Raw genomic sequence first — 23,151 nt, forward strand, 5'->3', positions numbered from 1 at the left:
TACAGTTTTTGCCATAGGGCACTTGTGCTTACTGGAAAGATAGACAGTGAGAGAAAAAGTGTGAAATGACTCCCTGGGGGTATGGCCATGCCATAGTCCTTTCTCCTCTTGAGATTTTGAGCATGCATAAACATATACCTGGCATGATTTCCTTTTTTAAAAACTTTATTTATTAATATCACAAACTTGTTTATATTACACTGAATTACATATAACTTTACAGTGTATTACATTTCTTTTTCCAGAAGGAATACCATGCATATCAGTCAATACAAAGACATTAAAATCCCATCATGATCATCCAATAGCTTTTCATTATTTTCAGATTATTATTCCAATTATTTTTTTAAAAATTCAATCACTATTTATCATTTTGCTTGTAAAAAGACTTTACCCAACATGAAATACTTCTCAGATCAGTCCAGTTGAGAATACTATACATGTCATCATCAACAGATAATAAAACATATCTGAATCCCAGTAATGTCATGCCTCTCTATTTGTTCTCTTGCTATCCTTCTCCATACGCTTCTCTTCTCCCACCTCATTCCACACTGTCTTATCATCGCTAACTATTTTCACTGCTTTTATGCCCTCCAGTATTTCAATCTCTACCATAGAGTGTGGATACTCGATATATATTAAGTGGATACATACAATATCTTTCTTTCATATCCTGGCTTACTTCACTTAGCAATAGATCCTCCATATCCAACCCTGGCATGATTTTCAAGCTGCCAAAACCAGGACTTGAACTGTAGTCAACCATGTGGGAGTTCAGCACCTTAACTACCATGCCGCTTCCTGGCCCCAATACCGGTCCTTTAAGGGCTAGATCTAGAACTTGTCAGAGTGTCACTGTGTCAAATATTGCTCCAAGCAGACACTGTGCTTGTCCAGATTTAAGGAGAAAAACATAGACCCCCCCATCTCTTGATGAGAGAAATATCAAAAACTTTTTGACCATCTTTAACATACCATACCATCGTATTCGAGTTCCTAACATAGTACCTGACACAGAGTAGGTAAAAATAAATAAATAAGCGACTGAGAGAGTGCATAAGTGAGAGAGTGAGAAAGTGAGAGTGGCTTAGTTGAAGTGATTTTGAAATGCAAGTGCTCTTCTCACATTTGCTAATGAAAAACTCATTTCAGTTGCCTAGAACACACAGATGATATTAGGACCTCAAATAAACCAATTCCCAAATGTAGAACCAGCCTAAAGGTAAGATTACAGTTCTCCAAATAGCACAGGAACAAAATTCATAAAAGATGAAGTGATTATATAACAGCGGCAAGGTAATTATTCCTTTTTTCCACCACTGTCACAGCCTGCAAATAATTGACATCATTTCTAACTTTGTATAAACATAATTCTCTCTGCCTTCAATGGGCTAATCAAAATTTAGTACCAAGAAAAAATTAGAAAATAAGGAGCAACATCAGGAAGTCAGTGAGAAGACTGATGTTAGCTGGCTCACTTTGGTATGCATCATTATTCCATCTCACAAGAAAACCAGAGATAAGTGCTCCAAAACAAATTGAGATACTGAAAATGCCAGAGCGTGGAATTCTTTTTTTTTTTTTTTTAAGAGATTTTTACTATAAGGTGCCTGTGCTCACTGAAGAGACAGAAAGAGAAAAAGAAAAGAAAAGTGAGAAATCACCCCCTGGGGGGATGGCCATACCAAGATCACCTCTCCTCCATTCTCCTCTTGGGATTTTGGGCACACATGCACATGCATCTGGTGTGAGTTTAAGCAACTGGATCCGGGACTCGAAATGTAGTTGACTATGTGGGAGTCCAGAGACATAACCATTTTGCCATCTGCTGGTCCTGAGCATGGAATTCTTAACAAACTCTTTACCCAAACTCTCTTCCTTCACAATATCCCACTCGATTATAAAATCTTAATTCTTAATCCTAATTAGTCATGATGCCCAGTGGGAGCCATAATTACTTTCCATAACTCACTTAATAAAACATGCTCTTCTTCACTTAGTTGAACTGGCAATTTATACCATTTGAAATCCTCTGAATGGAAAAACAAGACTAAGGTTAAGGGAAAGTTGCAGTAATATGGTCATTTTGCTGCAGAAAATGTTGATCTTACAGCAAAACTAAGACTGAAGAATAACCACACTTGACAAATACTAATTGCTATTTTAAGTACATATTTTATTAAAATATTAGTATTTTCTTTAAGCCCTCAGAAGAAGATAGCAGAGACATCAGACTCCTCTGCCATTTTCAATGTGATATACCCTGATATCGATTCATTTTTCAAAAGAGCAATGAGGATATGTAGTCACTCATTCATTCAACAAATATTTCTTGAGTATTCACTCTGCCAGGAACTGTGTGGTTGGAAGTAAACAAGAGAAACACAGTCTCATTATTCACAGAATTTACATTTCAGTGGCAGGGGCATTCAAACATCAAGTAAATACATAAACAATTTAAATAATTATATATTGCAATAAGTTTTGTAGATCATGTAACATCAGTTATCCAGGGAAGCTTGGAGTTCATCATGGGGTCTCAAATTCAACTGCTTTGATGGATCATACAGGTGACCTAAATTGATGTAAGAAAGAGGTATTCTATCAAATAAGACAAAGTCATTAGACAATTACAGAAGTGAAACTGACCTGGAAGTTTTCAGCAGTAACCCAGAGATGGGACTAATTGACTAAGGTGAGCACAAAGAGCTGCTCAAATTGATACACACAGGAGACTATGGATGACTTGCAAGAAAAATACGAAGCTTATTTGGACCGTGAACAGTTAGACTATATGTAAGCAATTTCATCCTTTGACATTTGGGGATATAGATAATTTTTCCTACAGTTTAAAAATGCTCGTACTAAACAGATGAATTAGCAGAAAAAAAAATCAGTCATCAAAATGTTCCCATTTACCACATTAAGAAAAATTCCCACTAACTACACTTCAGAGTCATTTATAATAATGTATACTACAGTTTCCTTCAAGATAATCTATCTGGGGGAAGATTAATCATTCCACTCTAGATTTATGAACATTATAATGTTTACTTCATTTCTTAATTCAGTTATAGGCACTGTCCAAGGCTTTGGGCTGGAGTGGACAAAGTCTCTAAACCCATATAGTCTAGTGGGAAAGACAGACACTAATGAAAAAGGTAAATGTCAGGAAGGTATAAGCACTATCAAGTGAGATAAAGAAGGGTTAGGGACAATGGTTCAGGAAAACCTCTCTGAAGAGGTGACACTAAAGTAGAGCCCTCATAACATTTATCTGTATTGTTAGATGATCTTGTTATGAGTGTTTCCTGCCACCTGGACACTTATACAGTAGATTTTCACACAACCTAAGCCTGCAATTGACTTTTCAGGGCCCATTGAATCAAGATTCTGTGATATTATGTGCAATGAAAAGGTAACGCCAACTTTTCTCAAGGAATTACTACATACTAGCTATTATACAAGATTTTACTGATAAATGGATGAGGCACCTGCCCTCCAGAAACACACTGAGAGAATTTGAATATTTTAGACAAACCAAATGGGCTATAAAAAGAGAAATGAACAACATCCCTAGACCACATAGTATTTAAAGGAAATAAAGAATGGATCTTCATCAATTAGTGTTGAACCTAGGAGAAATCAAATGTTTAAAAGCTACTTAACTAATTTAAAATTATGAAAAGGAATAGATAAGGAAAGCTCATACTTTAGAATATTTAAAGGGAGGTACAATGTTATTACAGTATTTAAGCAAATTAACATTCACAGTTTTGTCTGGGGATAGCCCCCAGAAGGTTCATAACATAATCATTGTAAATTTGCTAAGGTACAGATTTAAATCCATATGCTTTGTATCTCACTTTTTCAAGAATCTGTTTGTTGAAGATCTCTAAGTCTATTTGCTTATATTTGTGTATTTTTGTGTATTTTTCATCTAGGAACATGAAAAACATTATGCCGGGTACATATCTAGGGTTTGATAAACACACAATACAACAATTGCTGAATAAATTGAGTAGACTAAGGACTGAGGGAAGCTCATTACAGAGCATCAACATCCTCAAATCTACCTTCTGTTCACTTTTTTTAAAAAAGGAAGGTACTGCACTTAATCTGCTTGTATCTGGGGAAGCTATCCAAGTGTAGTTTGGCTTGGCCATAATTCCTTGTCATTCTGTCTTTCTGTTGCTTTTCCTAAAGCAGTCTCCTTTGCTTATCACCTCTGCAGTTGTTGGACTAAGTGAGAAGTAAGGTTGTTGATACTTGCTAATAAAGCACTTTGATCTTATTTACATGAAAAGTGTTACGTGTGAGAAGATGGGATCTCCTGATTTTCAACTATTTTATCTAATGCTAAAATTTGGAAAACACATGTTCAAGACACATTTAAAAAATTACAAAGTGCTGAAGGTTCCCAGATTTATAGTGCTGACTAGCTCTTGAAATCAGCAGTCAACACCTAAAGGTACCAAAAAGAAAAAAAATGTGCGACTTTCACTTCTTTGCAAATGCTCTTGGGCAAAGAAAAATGAAAAGAACTCAGCGCACAAATCTTCAAAAGGCTGTTCAATTGATTATTTATGATATTTTGAAATTCATATCTTCTGAGATGCTTAATAATTGTAATTAGTGATAGCAGTAGCTGTCTACAACTTATCTCAGCATGAATAGGTATTTTGTAATATTTTATCTGTCCTGCTTACTGCTCAATTAGGATCGAAAGTCAAAAAGCTCAAATCCTTATTATTTGCTTTTCAGTCATATCATTTGCTCACAATGACTCTCCAGCTGGTTCTGTCATCTCCTTTTGTCCCCAGAGGGGCAGAATGAATGAAAGTTTGCAGAGAAACAATGAATGAAAAGCTGTAGCTAATCACTACACACCCTACACATAGAAAGTACTCAGCAATTGAAGGACTAGCCCATGCTGTGGTGGTTAAGGCGGCTGGGTCCCACATGCCAACCATGTGATTTGAATCCCAGAACTAGCAGCTTGAGAAATGTGCCCGGAGTGTGTGCACACATGCCCCAAATTCTAACAGGATGGAGAAATGGAGCAGAAGGCATTGCGGTATCATCATTCCCCATGGGGTCATTCTCTCTCTTTCTCTCTCTCTCTGTCTCTCTCTGGCAAGCACATGTGTCCTCTTGTAAAAAAATTATTAAAATACTCAGCAGTTGGTAAATTTTTACAGGTAGTAAGATCTTATGAATAGTACCATCTTTGTAGGTAAGCACTTTGTTTTCATTTGTAGTCACATTATTTACATCTTCACTCAGAAATATCTGTAATATAGCTCAGGTTCATTAGAGTCCATGTCAAGCGTCTTCTATCACTCCACTGCTTAGAGCTGTGTTAGGTTTTTAAACATTCTGAATCTGTTTCCTTATTATTAAAACAGGCCCAGTAGTTGTACCTACTCAAGTAAATATAAGTATTAAATGAAATAAGGTAAGGAAAATGTCTGACATAATATCTAATTCATAGTAAATGCTTAATGAATATTTTTTCTAATATATATATATATGTATGTATATATATAATTGTTAGGATTTATAATGGGATATAATTTGAAAGAGCCAGTTCAAATGGTGTTGGTGTTCATTTTACTAGGTAATTTTATTATTATGACATGTTTATGAAGTGATTGGAAAAAGATCAGGGAAGAACTATTGGGTTGTCAGAAAAGTCATGACATTTTTCTATGTTTTTCTACGCAAAAATGTATCATGACTTTTCTGATGACCCAGTATTATTCCCACTTTATATAAGGGGCAAATGAAGCCAAGAGTAATTTTGTCTCCTAGCAAAAGTTGCAGTGGTGATTCCTAGCACGTCTGAGCTAGAACACAGCTGTGACTAGAGCTAGGTCATACTTTTTCCTCTGTGGAAGGAAGAGTTATCCATGCCCAAGAGATAGCCTACAAAAAAAGTGTCCTATATTTAATGACTATCCATTATCTTAAAGGCAGATTCACAAAGAAGTGACAGGAGAGGTTAATGAGGTTAACAAAACCCCATAAGGCTAATTACAATGATAAACCATTTGATAATGTGTAGAAAAAGCAAAAAATAAAAAAAACTGAAAAAAACTTCAGTCTATTCAAGAGTTGCAAGGGCTTACAGGACAAATATTTCAGGATTCAAATTCTGGGCAAAAATAATCATGTGTCTAAATGAAGTAAACTGGCACTTATGCAGTCTTAAAATGTGACTGTGTCGTCAGTTTTCTTATTGCTTCAAAACACTTGATCTTTTTCCCATTACTTTGGGGATCTCAGGCATCCAAAGCAAGCCTACTTTTGACAAGCAATTACCAGGGCAGATGGGAAAATAGCCACCCTAGCTCAGGGTGAGTGCCCCCATTTTGTTTTACTTGAAACATCACTAACCATGAGGAAAATAATTCTACTTAAAAAGCTATCTGCATTTTCAATAGCACCACCTTTCCCAGAGTCCTAGAATGTTGATGGCTAATGCTCTCAGCTGCCTTTAATGTTACCCACTTGATAGGTATTATTTATTTGGGCTAGTGACCAACTGAGTAGGATTAAATCAGCCTGCTATATTTAAGTAAAAACTAATGAGATTTTACTGGGTGTGCATGTGAACATTTACTGCATTCATATTTTCAGAACATGAGAACAGGTTTGTGCTGTTAACATTTAGTATTTTCAGGATGCTGTACCAGCTTAGATAACATATATCGAAAACAGCATGTGCTGTGTGGAAACCCCCAAAATATCTGGATATTAGAAACCTCAAATGGACTCAAAATTTGAAATACCAAATTTAATTATATAATAAAGGAATAATAGTGGGCCAGCAGGTGGCACAATGGTTAAGGCACTGGACTCCCACATGACTGACCACGGTTCAAGCCCTGGACCTGGTGGCTTGAAAATCATACCAGGTGCATGTGCATGTGTGCCCAAAATCCCAGGAGGGATGGATGAGAAGGGACTTCAATGTGGCCATCCCACTGGGGTTGATTTCTCACTTTTCATTTCTCTGGCAAGCACATATGCCCTACGGCAAAAACCTTAAAAAATAATAATGGGGTTACTGTGCACAAATTAAGCATTTGAGGAGGCCTATTCATTCATTCTTCCCAATTGCATGGGTACTATTTAATTTCCTGAAGTAGTCAATTATCAAATAAAACTCTTGTGATGAGAATGTTGTAACATGCAACCCAGAATGTTGGCTTCTAATAAATGAGCTGCAAAGCATCTATCACACAGGAACCTCAAAGTAGTCTCTGCACCCCTTGAAGCAGCGCCATGAAGGTAGATTGCAAGTATCTCAATATTTCATGCAAAAAAAAAAAAATTAGAACTGAAATTCTTCAAACCTTTCTTGAACATATGCTATATATACCAGGCACTGGGCAGAATAGAGAGAGGAAAATCACAGTCTTTGCCCTGGAGTAGCTAGGTAATAGGAAACACAGACAGGTCTATAACTATCATTCAAGAAAAGCTATGCCAAGTACAATAGCATGGGAATGAGCACTGCATAATGAGAATAATGAGAGTGAGATAGAAATGGACACTTGGGACAGATAAATCAAATGAAAATATATTTCCTTTTTTTTTTGTTAGAGGGCATTTGTAGCCACTAGAGAGACAGAAAGAGAGTGAGAAATCACCCCCCCCCATCGGGGAGGATGGCCATGCCACAATCCCTTCTCCTCCATTGTCCTCCTGGGATTTGGATATGCACACACATGCGCCAAGCATGTTTTTTAAGCCTCCAGGTCCAGGACTTGAACCAAGCACTCAGTCATGTGGGATCCAACTGCTTTAACTACCATGAGACTGGCTGGTCCCATATTTCCATTTTATAATTTCTGGATTTCAAAGGATTCCACAGTTCATCTTATAATCCAGCCACTGCTGTCAGGACAGTTTCAACATAACTCCCCAAGCTACAGTTGTTCAAATTGTTTTTCAGTGGTTTATATGGAAGAGTTAAATTCATGCTTCACAGACTTCATAATGATGAGTGCGTGAACCAGTTGTTCATTTACCTGCCTTTATATAGTTTTGTCCCCCTGCCTTCCTCCCCAGGAACATCCTCAATTGACTGAATATGATGTTGCTTTCCATAAAGTAATGGTTCTCCAAGTTTGGTCTTTAGACCAGATGCATCAGCAACACTTGAGAACTAGTTGGACTGATATGCTGTGTATTTGTGATGGTAAAATTAATTTGGTATGCTGTAATGATACACAGTGATTAAATATATAAATTAGTCAAAGAAAATCTTTTAAAAAGGAAAGAAATGCAGAGTCTCAAGGATAGCATGTGGCATTGTGGTTAAGGTGCTGGAATGCCACATGACCAACCATGGTTTGCACCCTGGAACCAATGGCTTGAAATCATGCTGGGCATGTGTGCCCAAAGTCCAGGAGAATGGAGGAGAAGGGATTGCGCCATGACCATCCTCAGGGGTGATTTCTCACTTTCCCTCTCACTGTCTATCTCTCTGGCGAGCGCACACAACCTATGACAAAAACCATTAAACAAAAAGTAAGAAATGCAAACTCTCAGGCCCCACATCAGACCTACAAGCTCTGGGGATGCGCTCCAGCAATCTGTGTTTTAATAAAACTTCCAGGTGAATTTGGTGTGGGATCAAGTCCTAGAATCACTTGTCTATAGGAAAGAAAATATACTAGAAAGGACTGAGGATCACCACTACAGTTCCAAAAATATACCGTAAAGGGAAGATCCCTTATTCATTGAGTGATGTCAGTGGGTAACAGAAAAAACATAAGCCTTTTATCCCAATCATTCAGAAGTATTTGTATTCCAGTAGTATCCCCAAAACAGTGGTACTTCAGCCCAAATGACATAATCTACAACTATAGTATTTAGTGTATAACAGACTCCTGGAGAAGTTGTCAGGGGGATCCTTTAGCCACACCTCATATGCAGTAAGTTCTGGCCTTGGTGACTTGAACCATCTGACAACTCAGAGAAATTTACCAGACAGTATTCAAACACTAGTGAGTAGAGGATTCATATGGCTTCTCCCAGTCCAGTTTTTCTCAAGGCTCTCTCTTAACCAGAGCTGTCAGCTGTGGAAGGGATTTCATCTGTTCCTATGGAGAAAACAACCTAACCTGACCACCTGCAGCTAGATCCCCTGCTGGCTAGGTCCTTGATTTTGAATGTTACCCTTCAAATGTTTCTTATACTCAGGTTAGCAACAAAAGCAAATAGCTATAACTTCCTTAGCCCCGAGTCTCATTTTCCTTACGAAAGATTTTAATCAGAAATACAATGCAGTAAATTACATCTTCTTTCCTCAATTTAGTTTTCATCCTTGTTTTTCAAACCAACTTTTGTGCTTGAGGTTAATGTTGTTGCCTGAGGTATTGAATGAATATTGGAGATTTGACATCAAAGACAAAAGACAACAAATAAGGGACGAGGAGAACGGAACCAAGAGCTGATTGAAGGCTAGGGATAATTTGACGATGCCATGAAAATAGCAAATACAGAATGAATTAGACCTTTTGCATCAGAGCTGTCTAACAAGCAGCTTGTTAGTTAAATAAGGATCTTGGTAAAGTGTATTCTGACTTCCATTTCCCAGGATGCCCTGTTCTTCAGACCAGAATCCAAACACCTAGAGGATTCAGCATTTAGTTAAAGTAGAGAAGCAATTCCTTTGGGGTTTCTGCTTTAGCATAGTGACAGCAGGTAGACAGCTTGGCAGCAGCCTATATTCTCCAGAGAACAGGAAAAGAGACACTTGTGAGGGGCAATTGTCCCCATACATGTTTTTAAAGTCACATTGGACATAGCCATCTAAGTTCAAGTTATCTTGCTTTAAACAACAGCAGGGAAGGAGTCTTTATTTTTAAAGATTCAAGGAAGCAAAGCATTCTATCCAGGCCTGTGAATCAAAGGAGAGCCGCAGGCAAAAGTGGAAAACATGCGATACCTGTCATTGAGAGAACATGCACACACACATACAAAACCAACCCAAAAGACAGTGACATCAGGCACGTACCTGCCGGATACATGTGCAGGGCCAGCTTTTTGACAATCCAGATAGTACCTGCTATCACCTGGCGTGAGAGGTTCAGAAGAGTTCTGTGTATTACTGAATTGAAAAGGCTTCAGAAAGACGGGTCCTTGAAGGACTAGGACTCAGGGTGCCAGTAATTTTGATGTGGCAAAATTTAAGAGCTCAAGATGCTTCCCTAAGACAGGCCATGGGCAGGGCAAGTAGGGCTGCCTAATTTAGATGGTTTTTGAGGAAGCCACAACCTCTTTAGATGAGAAAATAGGGAGGCACCATGGTGGGGATAAGATAAGCACAGAAAGTAGAACTGTGGTACTACCAAAAATAGACCCCCACCATACATACCTCCCTCCTCAGCTAGGATCTAACCTTGGAAAAAAGATGAATTATGTAGGCTACCTTGCATATGAGAAGCATAATCAGAACAGTGCATATAATCAGAAACTACATTTTAGTGGCTGAGGGAATCCAGGAAAACAAAGCAGACACAAGGCTACTTACTGTTCCTGACTGGGAAGAAAATTGAAGTTAGAGGCTTGGAGTGCACAAAATGGCAGCCAAGCTGAAGAAAGAAGCACAATACAATGTACTTGCCAATAATATATGAAGGTTCTCTAAGGGCCTCATGGAGCTGGTGTAGCCTGGGGAAGAGAGTAGGTTCAAGAGCTTGCTTTTTGAAATGGAGTGTTTGCCTGAGAAGATTTTTTTGCTAGGTTTATTTGTGCAGTGTCAGTCAGGATTACTACAGATTAAAAAGGATACTGTAATAGCATCACCAAATTTAGACAATTTACATTGGTGCATGACTGATATTGGTCAAAGACTATAGTAAGTACTGGTAATACAGGCATAAAAGGAGCCATTCTTGTGGGAAATGGAAGACATGGAGTATGTAAATAATGGGAGCAAATGCAGCAAGATACAAGGAATCTTAGAACATTTACTGTCTAATACATTACAAGGAGAGTTCAGTACTGATAAATGTAGAATAACAAGTTTTATGGGGCTTTATCATATGCTGTAAGTTGGTGTGGATCATAAAATATGAGGAATAAAAAAGTAGGGGAGTTGAAAGACAAGTCTGCACATTATTTATGAATGATGAAGAGTGAAATGAATGAGAAGAAGAACAGGTAGACAATGTCTTGAATAATGATGACTTTGATGAGTCATTATCACACAAATATGTGTGCTTCATAAAACATGAGGAATATTAAGGAACAGAAGAGTCAAAAGGCTAGTCTACTCGGAATGAGATACAGAATGAAGGAAGAGAGGAATACAAGAGAAATGCACAGAATAATGATGACTTTTATGAGACTTTCACTTACCAGCCTGGATCCTTCATAAATATAAGCCATATAAAAAATAAAAGAGCAGCAGAAAGAAGAGACAGGTCTGTGACTGTCGTAAAATATGAGAAAATAATGCGACCTAGGCTTGACAAAATAAAAACAAAAATAATTGAGCCTAGTACAGCTGTGGAAAGACACAATGTCTAGATTAATGTGAACAAATAAAATGAGCAAGGGTGGAATTGTCTTGCCAATAGGGAAATCAGCAAGCACCTGGGTAGGCATTTTCATTGCAAAGGCCACTTTGTTAGCTGGTAGAAAAAAACTTGGTAAATTTATATGCAATCCCCACCATACCCCAAAATCAGCCAACAGCATTTAGGGCTCAGGAGACAATGTTTCTAAATGGTTTGGCCACACTAACACAGTATCTCCTCGGCCCCCTCACTCCAATCCCTTCGTATGGGGTTGTTGGGAATCATGATGTATTTTTCTGTTTGTCTATGCAAAAATGCATCATGATTTTCCCAACAATCCACTAGTTTGCAGGAAATCTCTCTCACCTTGTTTCTGCGTAATCTATCCCCACCTTGTCAAAGGATCACTTCGTAAAGACCTCTAAAAGATTACTGTATAAAACCAGAGATGTCCTTTTATTTTCGTTTCTTGTTACATTGTACTTAAACCTGAAACCAGATCTGTCAGGATAAGTTCAAAATCTAGAACCTAATGACTTCAAATGTCTCTTCTATTAGAACAAATGGGATTTCAAAATGACACGGAGAGAATCAGACACGGCAAAGCAAGTACCAGTATGCCATTTCCATGCCATTCAGAGTCATGATTTATACAGTTTGCGAAATGGACTGCTCACTGGAAAGAAGAAAGCCCCTGACTTATGTCACAAGACTTAGGAATGTGGTCTGAGAGCTCAGAATATACATGAACACTAAGAACAACAATTATACTAGCTTACCTTTGTGTAATACTTAATGGCTTGTAATTTGTGTTGAAGGAAGACCTCAGGTACTTCAGGATAAATCTTATTAGCTTAATTTATAACAGTTCCGCTGATTGCAGTGGCATTTACTAGTGAGGTTTATTGGCTAAAACATATAAAACAAACTTTGGCTGGTAACTGTCTTTTGCTTATTCAAAGGTTCATTTATTTTTTCTCAAATGGTCCTTGTGACCATGAGCCTTTACATACTTGCCTTGCCTTGTTTGTGTTGTTCAGTCTATAATCTCAGGGCAGAATTACCAGGGTTATTCTGGAAAGCCATATTGCTGGAATAACATGACCCCTTTTAATCCAGGATTGAGCTGCCTTGGATACTCTGAATCCTATGTTGGGGGGCGGAAAAAAAGGACACTGATGTCTTAGGAAAATTGACCTTGCTCAACCTTTCTCAACTCTGCTAACTCTACCTATAAAATTCATGTACAAGAGTTCAGGGCTCCCAAAACTAGGGTTGGAGTCTGATAAAAAACAAACAAGCAAACAAACAACAACAACAACAAAAAAAAAAAACTGCTCCCCTGCACACCAAATTATGGCAGACCAGTGAAAAATCTTTGCTTGGGATTTGTCCCAGGGCCCTCTTCTGAACTGCCAGACTCCTAGAATTTGTTACAGCATGTTAGCCACGCTAGAGCCGAAATTAGTGGACATTTTAATGTACTACGTCCCTGGGAGAGAGTCCTATTTAGGAGCTAACTTAATGCAATTCCATTCTCTGGCAAGGATGAAACTCGTTTGTTTAAAGGAAAAATGTCCTGAAATGTTTTATTTAAATTAGGCAAGAAAAACAAGGTATCACTGTCAGAGATCATGTCTCTTTCATAGACTTTAAGTATATCTAACTATGTTTGTTCAGTTTTTTGGCTGTTTTTCTAGAAAAAGCAATTTGATAGTATATATCAAGAGCCTTAAAAATGCTGAATGCATAAAAATGCAAACAGAAATTGATATTGTTGATTACCTCTGGTGAGAAAACCAGGACATGGGAGAAAAGTGGTCAGTAGGGTCTTTATTCATATCTACAGTGTATTTATATATTAACTAATATCATTCATTTTACTTTTGATAAGACAAAAGTATCCTTTCACAACTAAAAATCTTTCCCAAGGAAATAATAAGAAACTCAATGCATAAAAAAAAAAAGAAACAACTTTATGTCATTAAATAAAGGGTGGATTAAACACAATATGGAATTTTTAAGAGTATATTATGTAGGTCCAGCAGGTGGCATAGTGGTTAAGGCACTGGACTCCCACATGGCCAACCATGGTTCAAGTCCTAGACCAGGCAACTTGAAAATCATGCTGGGTCCATGTGCCCAAAATCCCAAGAGGAGAATGAAGAAGGAATTGTGGTGTGGCCATCTCCCCTAGGGGTGATTTCCCACTTTCTGTCTCTCTGTCTCTGTCTTTCTGAAGAGTGTACAAACTCTATAGCAAAAACCTCTCAAAAAAAAAAAAGACTGTTATGATTTTATATGTGTATTTTCAGAATCAAGAGAGTTTCCTGTAAAACATCTTTCTTCAACTTCAAAGATAATTTTACTTTAATCATACCTAGTTGAATTATTGCTATATATTCTTTTCAGTGCTATCTAAAAGTAAATAAAACAGCACAATTATATATCTCATATATGTCAATATGATATTGTGTGTGGGGAAACAGCAATAAAAAAACTGGTAAAGATTTCCCAATATAGTATGTCTTCATTTTTTTCCTTTTCAAGATGATAACATACTTAGTTACTGGTTTTGTTTGCAATGTATAACATCTCATCCTGTATTAAGAATTAATGGAGCGGGGCCAGCAGGTGGTGTAATGGTTAATGTATAGTGGTTAACCACTCGAACCAAGTGGTTAAGGTGCAGGAGTCCCATGTAGTCAACTGTGGTTGGAATCCTGGACCCAGTGGCTGTAAACTTACACTAGGCGCATGTAGTTGCATGCCGAAAATTCTGAAAGGAGAACAGAGGAGAAGGGATTGTGCTTTGGCCATCTCTCCTTGGAGTGTGATTTCTCATTTTATGTCTCTGGAGAATGCACACGCCCTATGGGAAAAAATTCTTAAAAAAAAAAAACAAAACAGAAGAAAAATCAATGGAGCAACAATTCTGTGTTGCTCATACATGTACCATTAACTGTTAACTGGTGTCATACCTCCACCATCAACTGTTAACTGGTGTCATACCTCCACCATCAACTGTTAACTGGTGTCATACCTCCACCATCAACTGTTAACTGGTGTCATACCTCCACCATCAACTGTTAACTGGTGTCATACCTCCACCATCAACTGTTAACTGGTGTCATACCTCCACCATCAACTGTTAACTGGTGTCATACCTCCACCATCAACTGTTAACTGGTGTCATACCTCCACCATCAACTGTTAACTGGTGTCATACCTCCACCATCAACTGTTAACTGGTGTCATACCTCCACCATCAACTGTTAACTGGTGTCATACCTCCACCATCAACTGTTAACTGGTGTCATACCTCCACCATCAACTGTTAACTGGTGTCATACCTCCACCATCAACTGTTAACTGGTGTCATACCTCCACCATCAACTGTTAACTGGTGTCATACCTCCACCATCAACTGTTAACTGGTGTCATACCTCCACCATCAACTGTTAACTGGTGTCATACCTCCACCATCAACTGTTAACTGGTGTCATACCTCCACCATCAACTGTTAACTGGTGTCATACCTCCACCATCAACTGTTAACTGGTGTCATACCTCCACCATCAACTGTTAACTGGTGTCATACCTCCACCATCAACTGTTAACTGGTGTCATACCTCCACCATCAACTGTTAACTGGTGTCATACCTCCACCATCAACTGTTAACTGGTGTCATACCTCCACCATCAACTGTTAACTGGTGTCATACCTCCACCATCAACTGTTAACTGGTGTCATACCTCCACCATCAACTGTTAACTATTAGCTTAATTTATAACAGTTCCGCTGATTGCAGTGGAATTTACTAGTGAGGTTTATTGGCTAAAACATATAAAACAAACTTTGGCTGGGAACTGTCTTTTTCTTTTTTAAAAGACTAGCTTACCTTTGTGTAATACTTAATGGCTTGTAATTTGTGTTGAAGGAAGACCTCAGGTACTTCAGGATAAATCTTATTAGCTTAATTTATAACAGTTCCGCTGATTGCAGTGGAATTTACTAGTGAGGTTTATTGGCTAAAACATATAAAACAAACTTTGGCTGGTAACTGTCTTTTGCTTATTCAAAGGTTCATTTATTTTTTCTCAAATGGTCCTTGTGACCATGAGCCTTTACATACTTGCCTTGCCTTGTTTGTGTTGTTCAGTCTATAATCTCAGGGCAGAATTACCAGGGTTATTCTGGAAAGCCATATTGCTGGAATAACATGACCCCTTTTAATCCAGGATTGAGCTGCCTTGGATACTCTGAATCCTATGTTGGGGGGCGGAAAAAAAGGACACTGACTCCCCTGCACACCAAATTATGGCAGACCAGTGAAAAATCTTTGCTTGGGATTTGTCCCAGGGCCCTCTTCTGAACTGCCAGACTCCTAGAATTTGTTACAGCATGTTAGCCACGCTAGAGCCGAAATTAGTGGACATTTTAATGTACTACGTCCCTGGGAGAGAGTCCTATTTAGGAGCTAACTTAATGCAATTCCATTCTCTGGCAAGGATGAAACTCGTTTGTTTAAAGGAAAAATGTCCTGAAATGTTTTATTTAAATTAGGCAAGAAAAACAAGGTATCACTGTCAGAGATCATGTCTCTTTCATAGACTTTAAGTATATCTAACTATGTTTGTTCAGTTTTTTGGCTGTTTTTCTAGAAAAAGCAATTTGATAGTATATATCAAGAGCCTTAAAAATGCTGAATGCATAAAAATGCAAACAGAAATTGATTTTGTTGATTACCTCTGGTGAGAAAACCAGGACATGGGAGAAAAGTGGTCAGTAGGGTCTTTATTCATATCTACAGTGTATTTATATATTAACTAATATCATTCATTTTACTTTTGATAAGACAAAAGTATCCTTTCACAACTAAAAATCTTTACCAAGGAAATAATAAGAAACTCAATGCATATGTGTGTGTGGGAGGAATGGAAAGCACCTGTAGACACCAGAGATAGTGAGGGAGGAGGGTGGGAAATGGCAGAGAGTGAGAAATAGGGGGAAGTGTGTGTATGTGTGTATACATATATATATACGTATATATATATGTATACACACACACACATATATACATATATATACATATATATGTATACACACACACATATATATATGTATATATATATGTAAAACAACAAAATTATATATTAAGGATTTCTAATTACATTCAACAATGTTGATAATATAGCATTACCTTTAAAATATCAGGATTCAGAGACTTATACCTAATATAATCCCATTCTGAGGGGTGAAAAAGATATACTTATCTTCCTCAAAATATCATTAGTAGTTACTACTGATTGATGAAAATTATTCTTTTCTTTGTTATACTTGAATGTGTTTGGTAGTATCTGTACAACTTGACTTCTAGAATCTACTCTCAATGTAATTTTTTAAAAATTTACCTTTGGTGTTGTGTTGCAGGCGTGCCTGTGTGATTCGAGGCCAAGTGGTGGCTGTAGACGGAACTCCTCTAGTGGGAGTGAATGTCAGTTTCTTGCACCACAGTGATTATGGGTTTACCATCAGTCGACAAGATGGAAGGTATGTCAATATTGCTTTTGTTTATGTTGGGAGACAAATATTGACTTCTAGCCATGGATAAAATCAGAGCTCGGATGATACAGCTGTCACTAGGAAAATCACTGGTGATATTTATTCATCTATTCCCCATCTAATTCAAATCATATTTTTCATCTAACCCTTCATTACTTCTCCCAAGTCTTCTTGAAACCCTGGCCATGTGAAAGTCTTTTATCCTTAAACAGTTAAGTCATCAGGAAAGCCATGTCATATTTTTCTGTGTCTTGCTATGCAAAAATGCATCATGACTTTCCTGATGACCCAATAATTCCATTTATAAATCCAACTTCAAAGTTCAGTGGGATCACGCATATAATAAATAAGGATCCATGGAACACCTAGGCTGTTCTCCCACAACAATCCCAAAATATTTTAGAAATGAACACATGCAAAGTTTTCTTGCAGAAGTGCAGAATGTAATCACATTGTCATTTAACTTTGTCTTCCCTGAGCTGTCTATGTGGCTACTGGCTGCAGCTGATCAATAAACATGGCCAGCCTATATAACTACAGAGATTTAAGTTAAACATCAACCACCAGGCTGCTCTCTTAGAGCTTCTCTAGGTAATCTGAGACCTGGGAAGCAGCACCTCTATGCAAAACATTTTTATCTTGAAAAAAAAATTTTCTCACAAAAACATTCTGTTGCTGTCATTTGGATAGACATTTGTTCAGAATATTAGAGTCAATAGACTCATGTATCCAATTTAAAGGTGCCTACTTATGACTCTCGGGAATACTGTAATAATGTGGTTACCCTTAAAATGCCCTACTCATAATGAGCTACTTCAATACACAAAAAGACCTGGTGACTTGGAGCTTTTTTGCAGTATTTCAAGAACCTACAATCAAACCATATGAGTTGTAACCACTCCAGAAAGTTAGCTATTCAGCTTGGGTTATACTAAATTAATTGTTTCAATTGCCTGTGAAGAAAGTACTTATAAAAATTTAGTCAAAAAAGATAATAAGAAAGAGTTTTAACTTACTTAAGAAGACAAACTATTTGAAGGAATAGTAAATCATATGAATTACTTGTATATAAATTATATTACAAGTTACTAACGAGCCTTCTATTCATTAAAACTAACTCAGCAGAACTACTTTAGTAACAGGTAGTCTAAGTGCACGCATGCACATTCTTCAAAAAGGTCATAGAAAACATATTTCATGGAAAAAAAAACACGCATAGATTTCAAATTTTTTGCCCTAAAATAAATGTACTTTAATTCAGATTTATGTTAACTTTCTGAAGTACCCTTGTATGTGTGAAAGTGTGTGTGTATAATAAAGACTATATTGCCTTTCAAATATTACATAATTGGAGCTCTCTTTTTATTTAAATGGACCTTTTTCTCAGTTAGATTGAATAATAGAATTTAGATAATTCAGTAACTGGTACACAAAGCCAGCCTCTCCCTTGCCAGCATCTTCAACCATTGCTGTAAATTGAAAAACGTGTTATTTCTTTAAATAGAATATGCCCTCTGAGACATTTGACTTCTCATGGAGAACTAATGGACCCTCGATTTTTTTAAAGCTGTTAACAAGTATTTCAGTGAATTATTTGATATTCACCAAAGAAGCTAAAAGAATTTCAGTGTCTAAAAAGCCTAAAAATTCCTGTTTCCAGTTTTCAAAGAACATTAAAGAGAGTAATTTTTGTTGTTATTTTAGTGTTTTTGGTTTTAAGTAAAATGCCAAGACCCTCCTCTGCCAAGCTCACTGTGAGAACTAGGTTTATGTAGATGACAGATACTAGCCAGAATCCCCTCTGGCAATAACTCTCCCCTCAGGCTCCATAAAGGGTATAAGCATTCAAAATATGTGCCCCAAATGCCAGCCAGACTGTCCCACTGTCATTTCTTGGACACAAAGTGACAGCATGGCAAGAGTTTCCATTTATATGTGTCTGCTCATTGCTACCTCAGATTGAGTACATTTCAAAAGTAGAAAATCGTAGGGAAAATATACCTGAGGGCAAAAGATTATAAAAAGGCTGAGATTAGCATTTGTATACCTAGTAGACAAAGTATAATATGCAAGATGCTGAAAGGGTCCTCTGTTTCCAAATCTCAATCTCACCAGTCGGCCTCAGTGTTTGTCAATCTCACCAATGGTATCACTGCTTTGGATTAAGCTCTCAGCTCTCTCAAAGGCTTTGTTAAATGTAGATAGGTTATGTGGGATGTACAACTATTTCCCCTTCCCCCCATTTCAACCACTTGCAAAAGCTGATTGACAACTTTCCCTAGAGAACTAGAAAAGGTGTTATGATGGGGCCAAGGTGGTGTATACAGAGCAGAGGAAGGATAGGAGTGGAAGTCTCAGCCCTTTAAAAGTGTGAAGAGAGTACATATTCAGATATAGAGTGGCCAGCATAGTAGAAAAGAAAAAGGACAATTATAAAGGAAAAATGAATATTTATGAGTATGTGCTATATACAAGACACTTTCATTAATGTCATTCTATTTTCATCCTCAACAAACTAAGAGGTAGCTATCCTTATTATCAGCACCATTTGGCAGATGAGAAAATGTATCTATTCAGTCATTGGAAAAGTCATGATTCATTTTTGCATAGAAAAAAACATCATGACTTTTTCGATGACCCAATAGATTAACACAGATAAAGATGGAGCTCAAGATTTGATCCCTAGTAATCTGTCTCTCTTTTCATTTTTCTTTATTCCTTGATAGAGTATGTGGATGCAGATGTGAGAGGGCCAGAAAGAGAGACAGAAAGAGAGGGAGAGATAAGCACTCTTCACAGAGCTTGGTCACACTACAATCTCTCTCCTCCAGTCCTTCAGCCATTCAGGATCATGGGTATATGCATGTGAATCTCCCATCTTTTCTTTTCTTTTTTTGAAGAGGTTTTTGCTATAGGGCGTGCGTACTCACCAGACAGACAGAAAGAGACACAGAGACAGAAAGGGAGAAATCATCCCCCAGAGGGGATGGCCACACCGCAATCCCTTCTCCTTCATTCTCCTCTTGGGATCTTGGGCACACACGCACACATGTCCGGCATGAGTTTAAACCACCAGGTCCGGGACTTGAACCACAGTCGACCACATGGGAGTCCAGCGACATAGCCATTGCATCAACTGCTGGTCTCGAATCTCCCATCTTTTCAGACAAGCTGGGCTGGGGAGTAGGCAGTTACCAAGTGACTTTCAGCACTGCAGTCTGATGTGCTAATGACTCTGACAGAAAGGCTGGGCCTAACCTGACTCTTATGGTCTATGACTTACCACTTTAAACTTAGATATATAGCCAGTACTTAGTAAAAAGTTGAAAGAAAAATATAGATAGTTCAGTTCATGATAAAATAGGTGAAGTGATGACCATCTTAGAAAATTTTTGAAAAGTATTATTAAAACTCTGAAGAACTTTGTTCTGAAGAACTTTGTTCTGAAGACCAAACACAAAGATAGGTTTCCCTCTTGTTTCCTCAAGCCAAAAATTTGTTCATTTATAGATACCATAAAGCAGAGATAAGCATTTTTACATAGATTTCAATAGTTCTTTCATCTATAGCTAGGACTGGATTGACCTATTATGGATTGACAACCATCTCCAAACAAATAAATCCTTTCCCTTGGGTCTTTTATTCCCATTCTTATATGACTTTATAGCAATTTCTTAATGATCCATGAGAATGGAGGTGATTTGTGGTGGGAGCAATCTAAAAGAATCATTCAGAGAACATTCTATTTGGCATTGGGATAGTTTAGATAGATTTTTGGCCACAGATCCACTTTCCAACTCCATGTCAATTAATGAGTCACCGAAGCAATGTTTACTGTATAACAACTAGTTGGGAAGAGAAGTATATCAATCAGAGTTCTCCAGAAAAATGGAATATATGAGGGAGTCTTTAAAAAGTATATGGAAAAATGCATATTAAGGGGAAAAAAACTATTCATGGATTTCAAATTTATTTGCATCAAAATAAATTAGTATTTTAATCTCATTTTCCAGGAACTTTTTGGAGTTCCTTCATGCTTATGATGTGTGCATGTGTGCATATAATGTGTTATATTGGATTGTTGGAAAAATCATGATGTATTTTTTCTGTTTTCCTATGTGAAAATGCATTAGAACTTTTCTGACAATCCAATAGATGTATGAAGTAAAGGAGAGAGATTTATTTCAATTTATGTCTAGCAATTGGCTTATGTAATTGTGGGGACTGGCAAGTCTGAAATCTGTAGGGCAGCTGGCAGACTACAAACCCTCAGGAAGGACTTGATGCAGCAGTCTTGAAGCAGAATTTCTTCTTCCTCATAGAAACCTCAGTTTTACTCTTAAGACCTTCAGCTGATTGAATGAGGTCCATTTATGTCAGCAAAAACAATCTACTTATAGTCAACTGATTGTAAATATTAATCACATTCACAAAATACCTCCACAGCAACTCCTAGCTTGGTATCTTATTAAATAGCTCAGTACCATAATCTGACCAGGTTGAGTTATAAAATTAACTATCATTGGGACCAGCAGTTAGTGTAATGGCTATGACACTGAACTCCCATGTAGTCAACCATGGTTCGAGTCCCAGACCCAGTGACTTAAACTCACACCGGGCGCATCTGCGTGTGTGCCCAAGATCCCAAGAGGAGAATGGAGGAGAAGGAATTGCGGCGTGGGCATCCCCCTGGGGGGTGATTTCTTGCTTTCTATCTCACTGTCTTTCTCTGTCTTTCTGGAGAGCATGTGCACTCTATAGCAAAAACCTCTAAAAAAAATTAACTATCGTAAGAAGCCTAGGGAGAGTCCCAAGAGGAATTTAAAAATCAGTATCTATTCATGGTGATAATCAAAAACTGGCCTATAGTTCATTTGAACTATGTCTGAGAAAACATACGGTAAATTTAATAGGGCAATTGATCTGATGTGAGAGAAAGTTAACATGTGTGGAGCCCCTATGCTTGACCCTTAAGTCTATCTTATTTATTCATTTACTATTGTAGCTGATAGGTAGATCATACTGGTCCCATTTTACTAGTGAGAAACTGCAACTCATGGAGGTTAAATAACTAGCCCAAAGACAAAAAGTTAATATGGCAGAGCTGGGATTCAAACCCAGGCATGTGTCAAGCCAGACCCACATTCTTTCTACAAAACAAGATGCCTGCCATGTCTACTTAATCTTTCTAGAAGTAAATAGTAATTCCAAAGTACATATGTTCCTGTTTGGATAGTTTAGTTGCTGGGTTTTGTTTGTTTTAATTAGAGAGAGAAAATGCACTACATGTGGGAGAGAAAGCAAACAGGTGAAGGAGAGATGTAGTTCTCTTTGACAGAGTTTTGCCATGTTTTATAGTCATTCCACCCCATTTTCCCAGCTAGCTAAGACCATACGCATGGACCACCATGTTTAGGTTGGGCCAGGAACCACACTCTGACCTCCTATGTTGCCTCAGACACTATGCAGCAGTACCCTTCCACTTGTGCCATCATGGCTAGGCCTACTTTTTTTTTTTTTTAATAAATACATACTTCAGTTTTTAGGAGTCAAGAGTCAAGGTTTGGGTGAAACAAATAGACTTGCCCAAGGACAGCATTAAATCAATGTGGAAGGTGAACTAGAGGAAAGGTTTCTTGACAAGTAGTATTGGATTTTCCCCACCATATTTGCCTTAAACTGCTTCTGTATTATCATGAATTCAGCTTCTCTGTCTTAAACCATAAGCTGTTTAGATTTTCTTTTTTTAGTTCCAACCTAGATTATTTCCTATAGCTAATGCAGTTCTTCAAATCCTCTTTTTGGAAACTGCCTTAATATTACAGCTACTTCACTGAAAAAAAATGACAATAAAAAATACAGTATTATACATTCTTTGTTACTGTCCACTTATCTTTATCTGGAAGATTTCTGCAATCAGACCTGATTGGTAATATCATAATAAATATAATAAATGTTATATGAAGGGAGTGGTGAAATGTCCATAATTAAGTCTAATTCTCTATCAGGGCTTTTTATTGTTGAAAAAGTGTTTTACTCAAA

General features: G+C 37.5%; 1 protein-coding gene across 1 annotated transcript in view; it reads left to right on the forward strand.

Annotated features, from left to right (window-relative positions):
- The window catches only part of TENM1 (teneurin transmembrane protein 1), a 659,425-nt gene that overhangs the window by 471,337 nt on the left and 164,937 nt on the right, over nt 1-23,151 (forward strand). Inside the window, 1 exon segment of the mRNA XM_027767184.1 lies at nt 16,978-17,097. Coding sequence (XP_027622985.1) covers nt 16,978-17,097 — 120 coding nt within the window.

Source organism: Tupaia chinensis, unplaced genomic scaffold, assembly GCF_000334495.1.
Source record: "Tupaia chinensis unplaced genomic scaffold, TupChi_1.0 Scaffold143996_1, whole genome shotgun sequence".
NCBI lineage: Eukaryota > Metazoa > Chordata > Mammalia > Scandentia > Tupaiidae > Tupaia > Tupaia belangeri.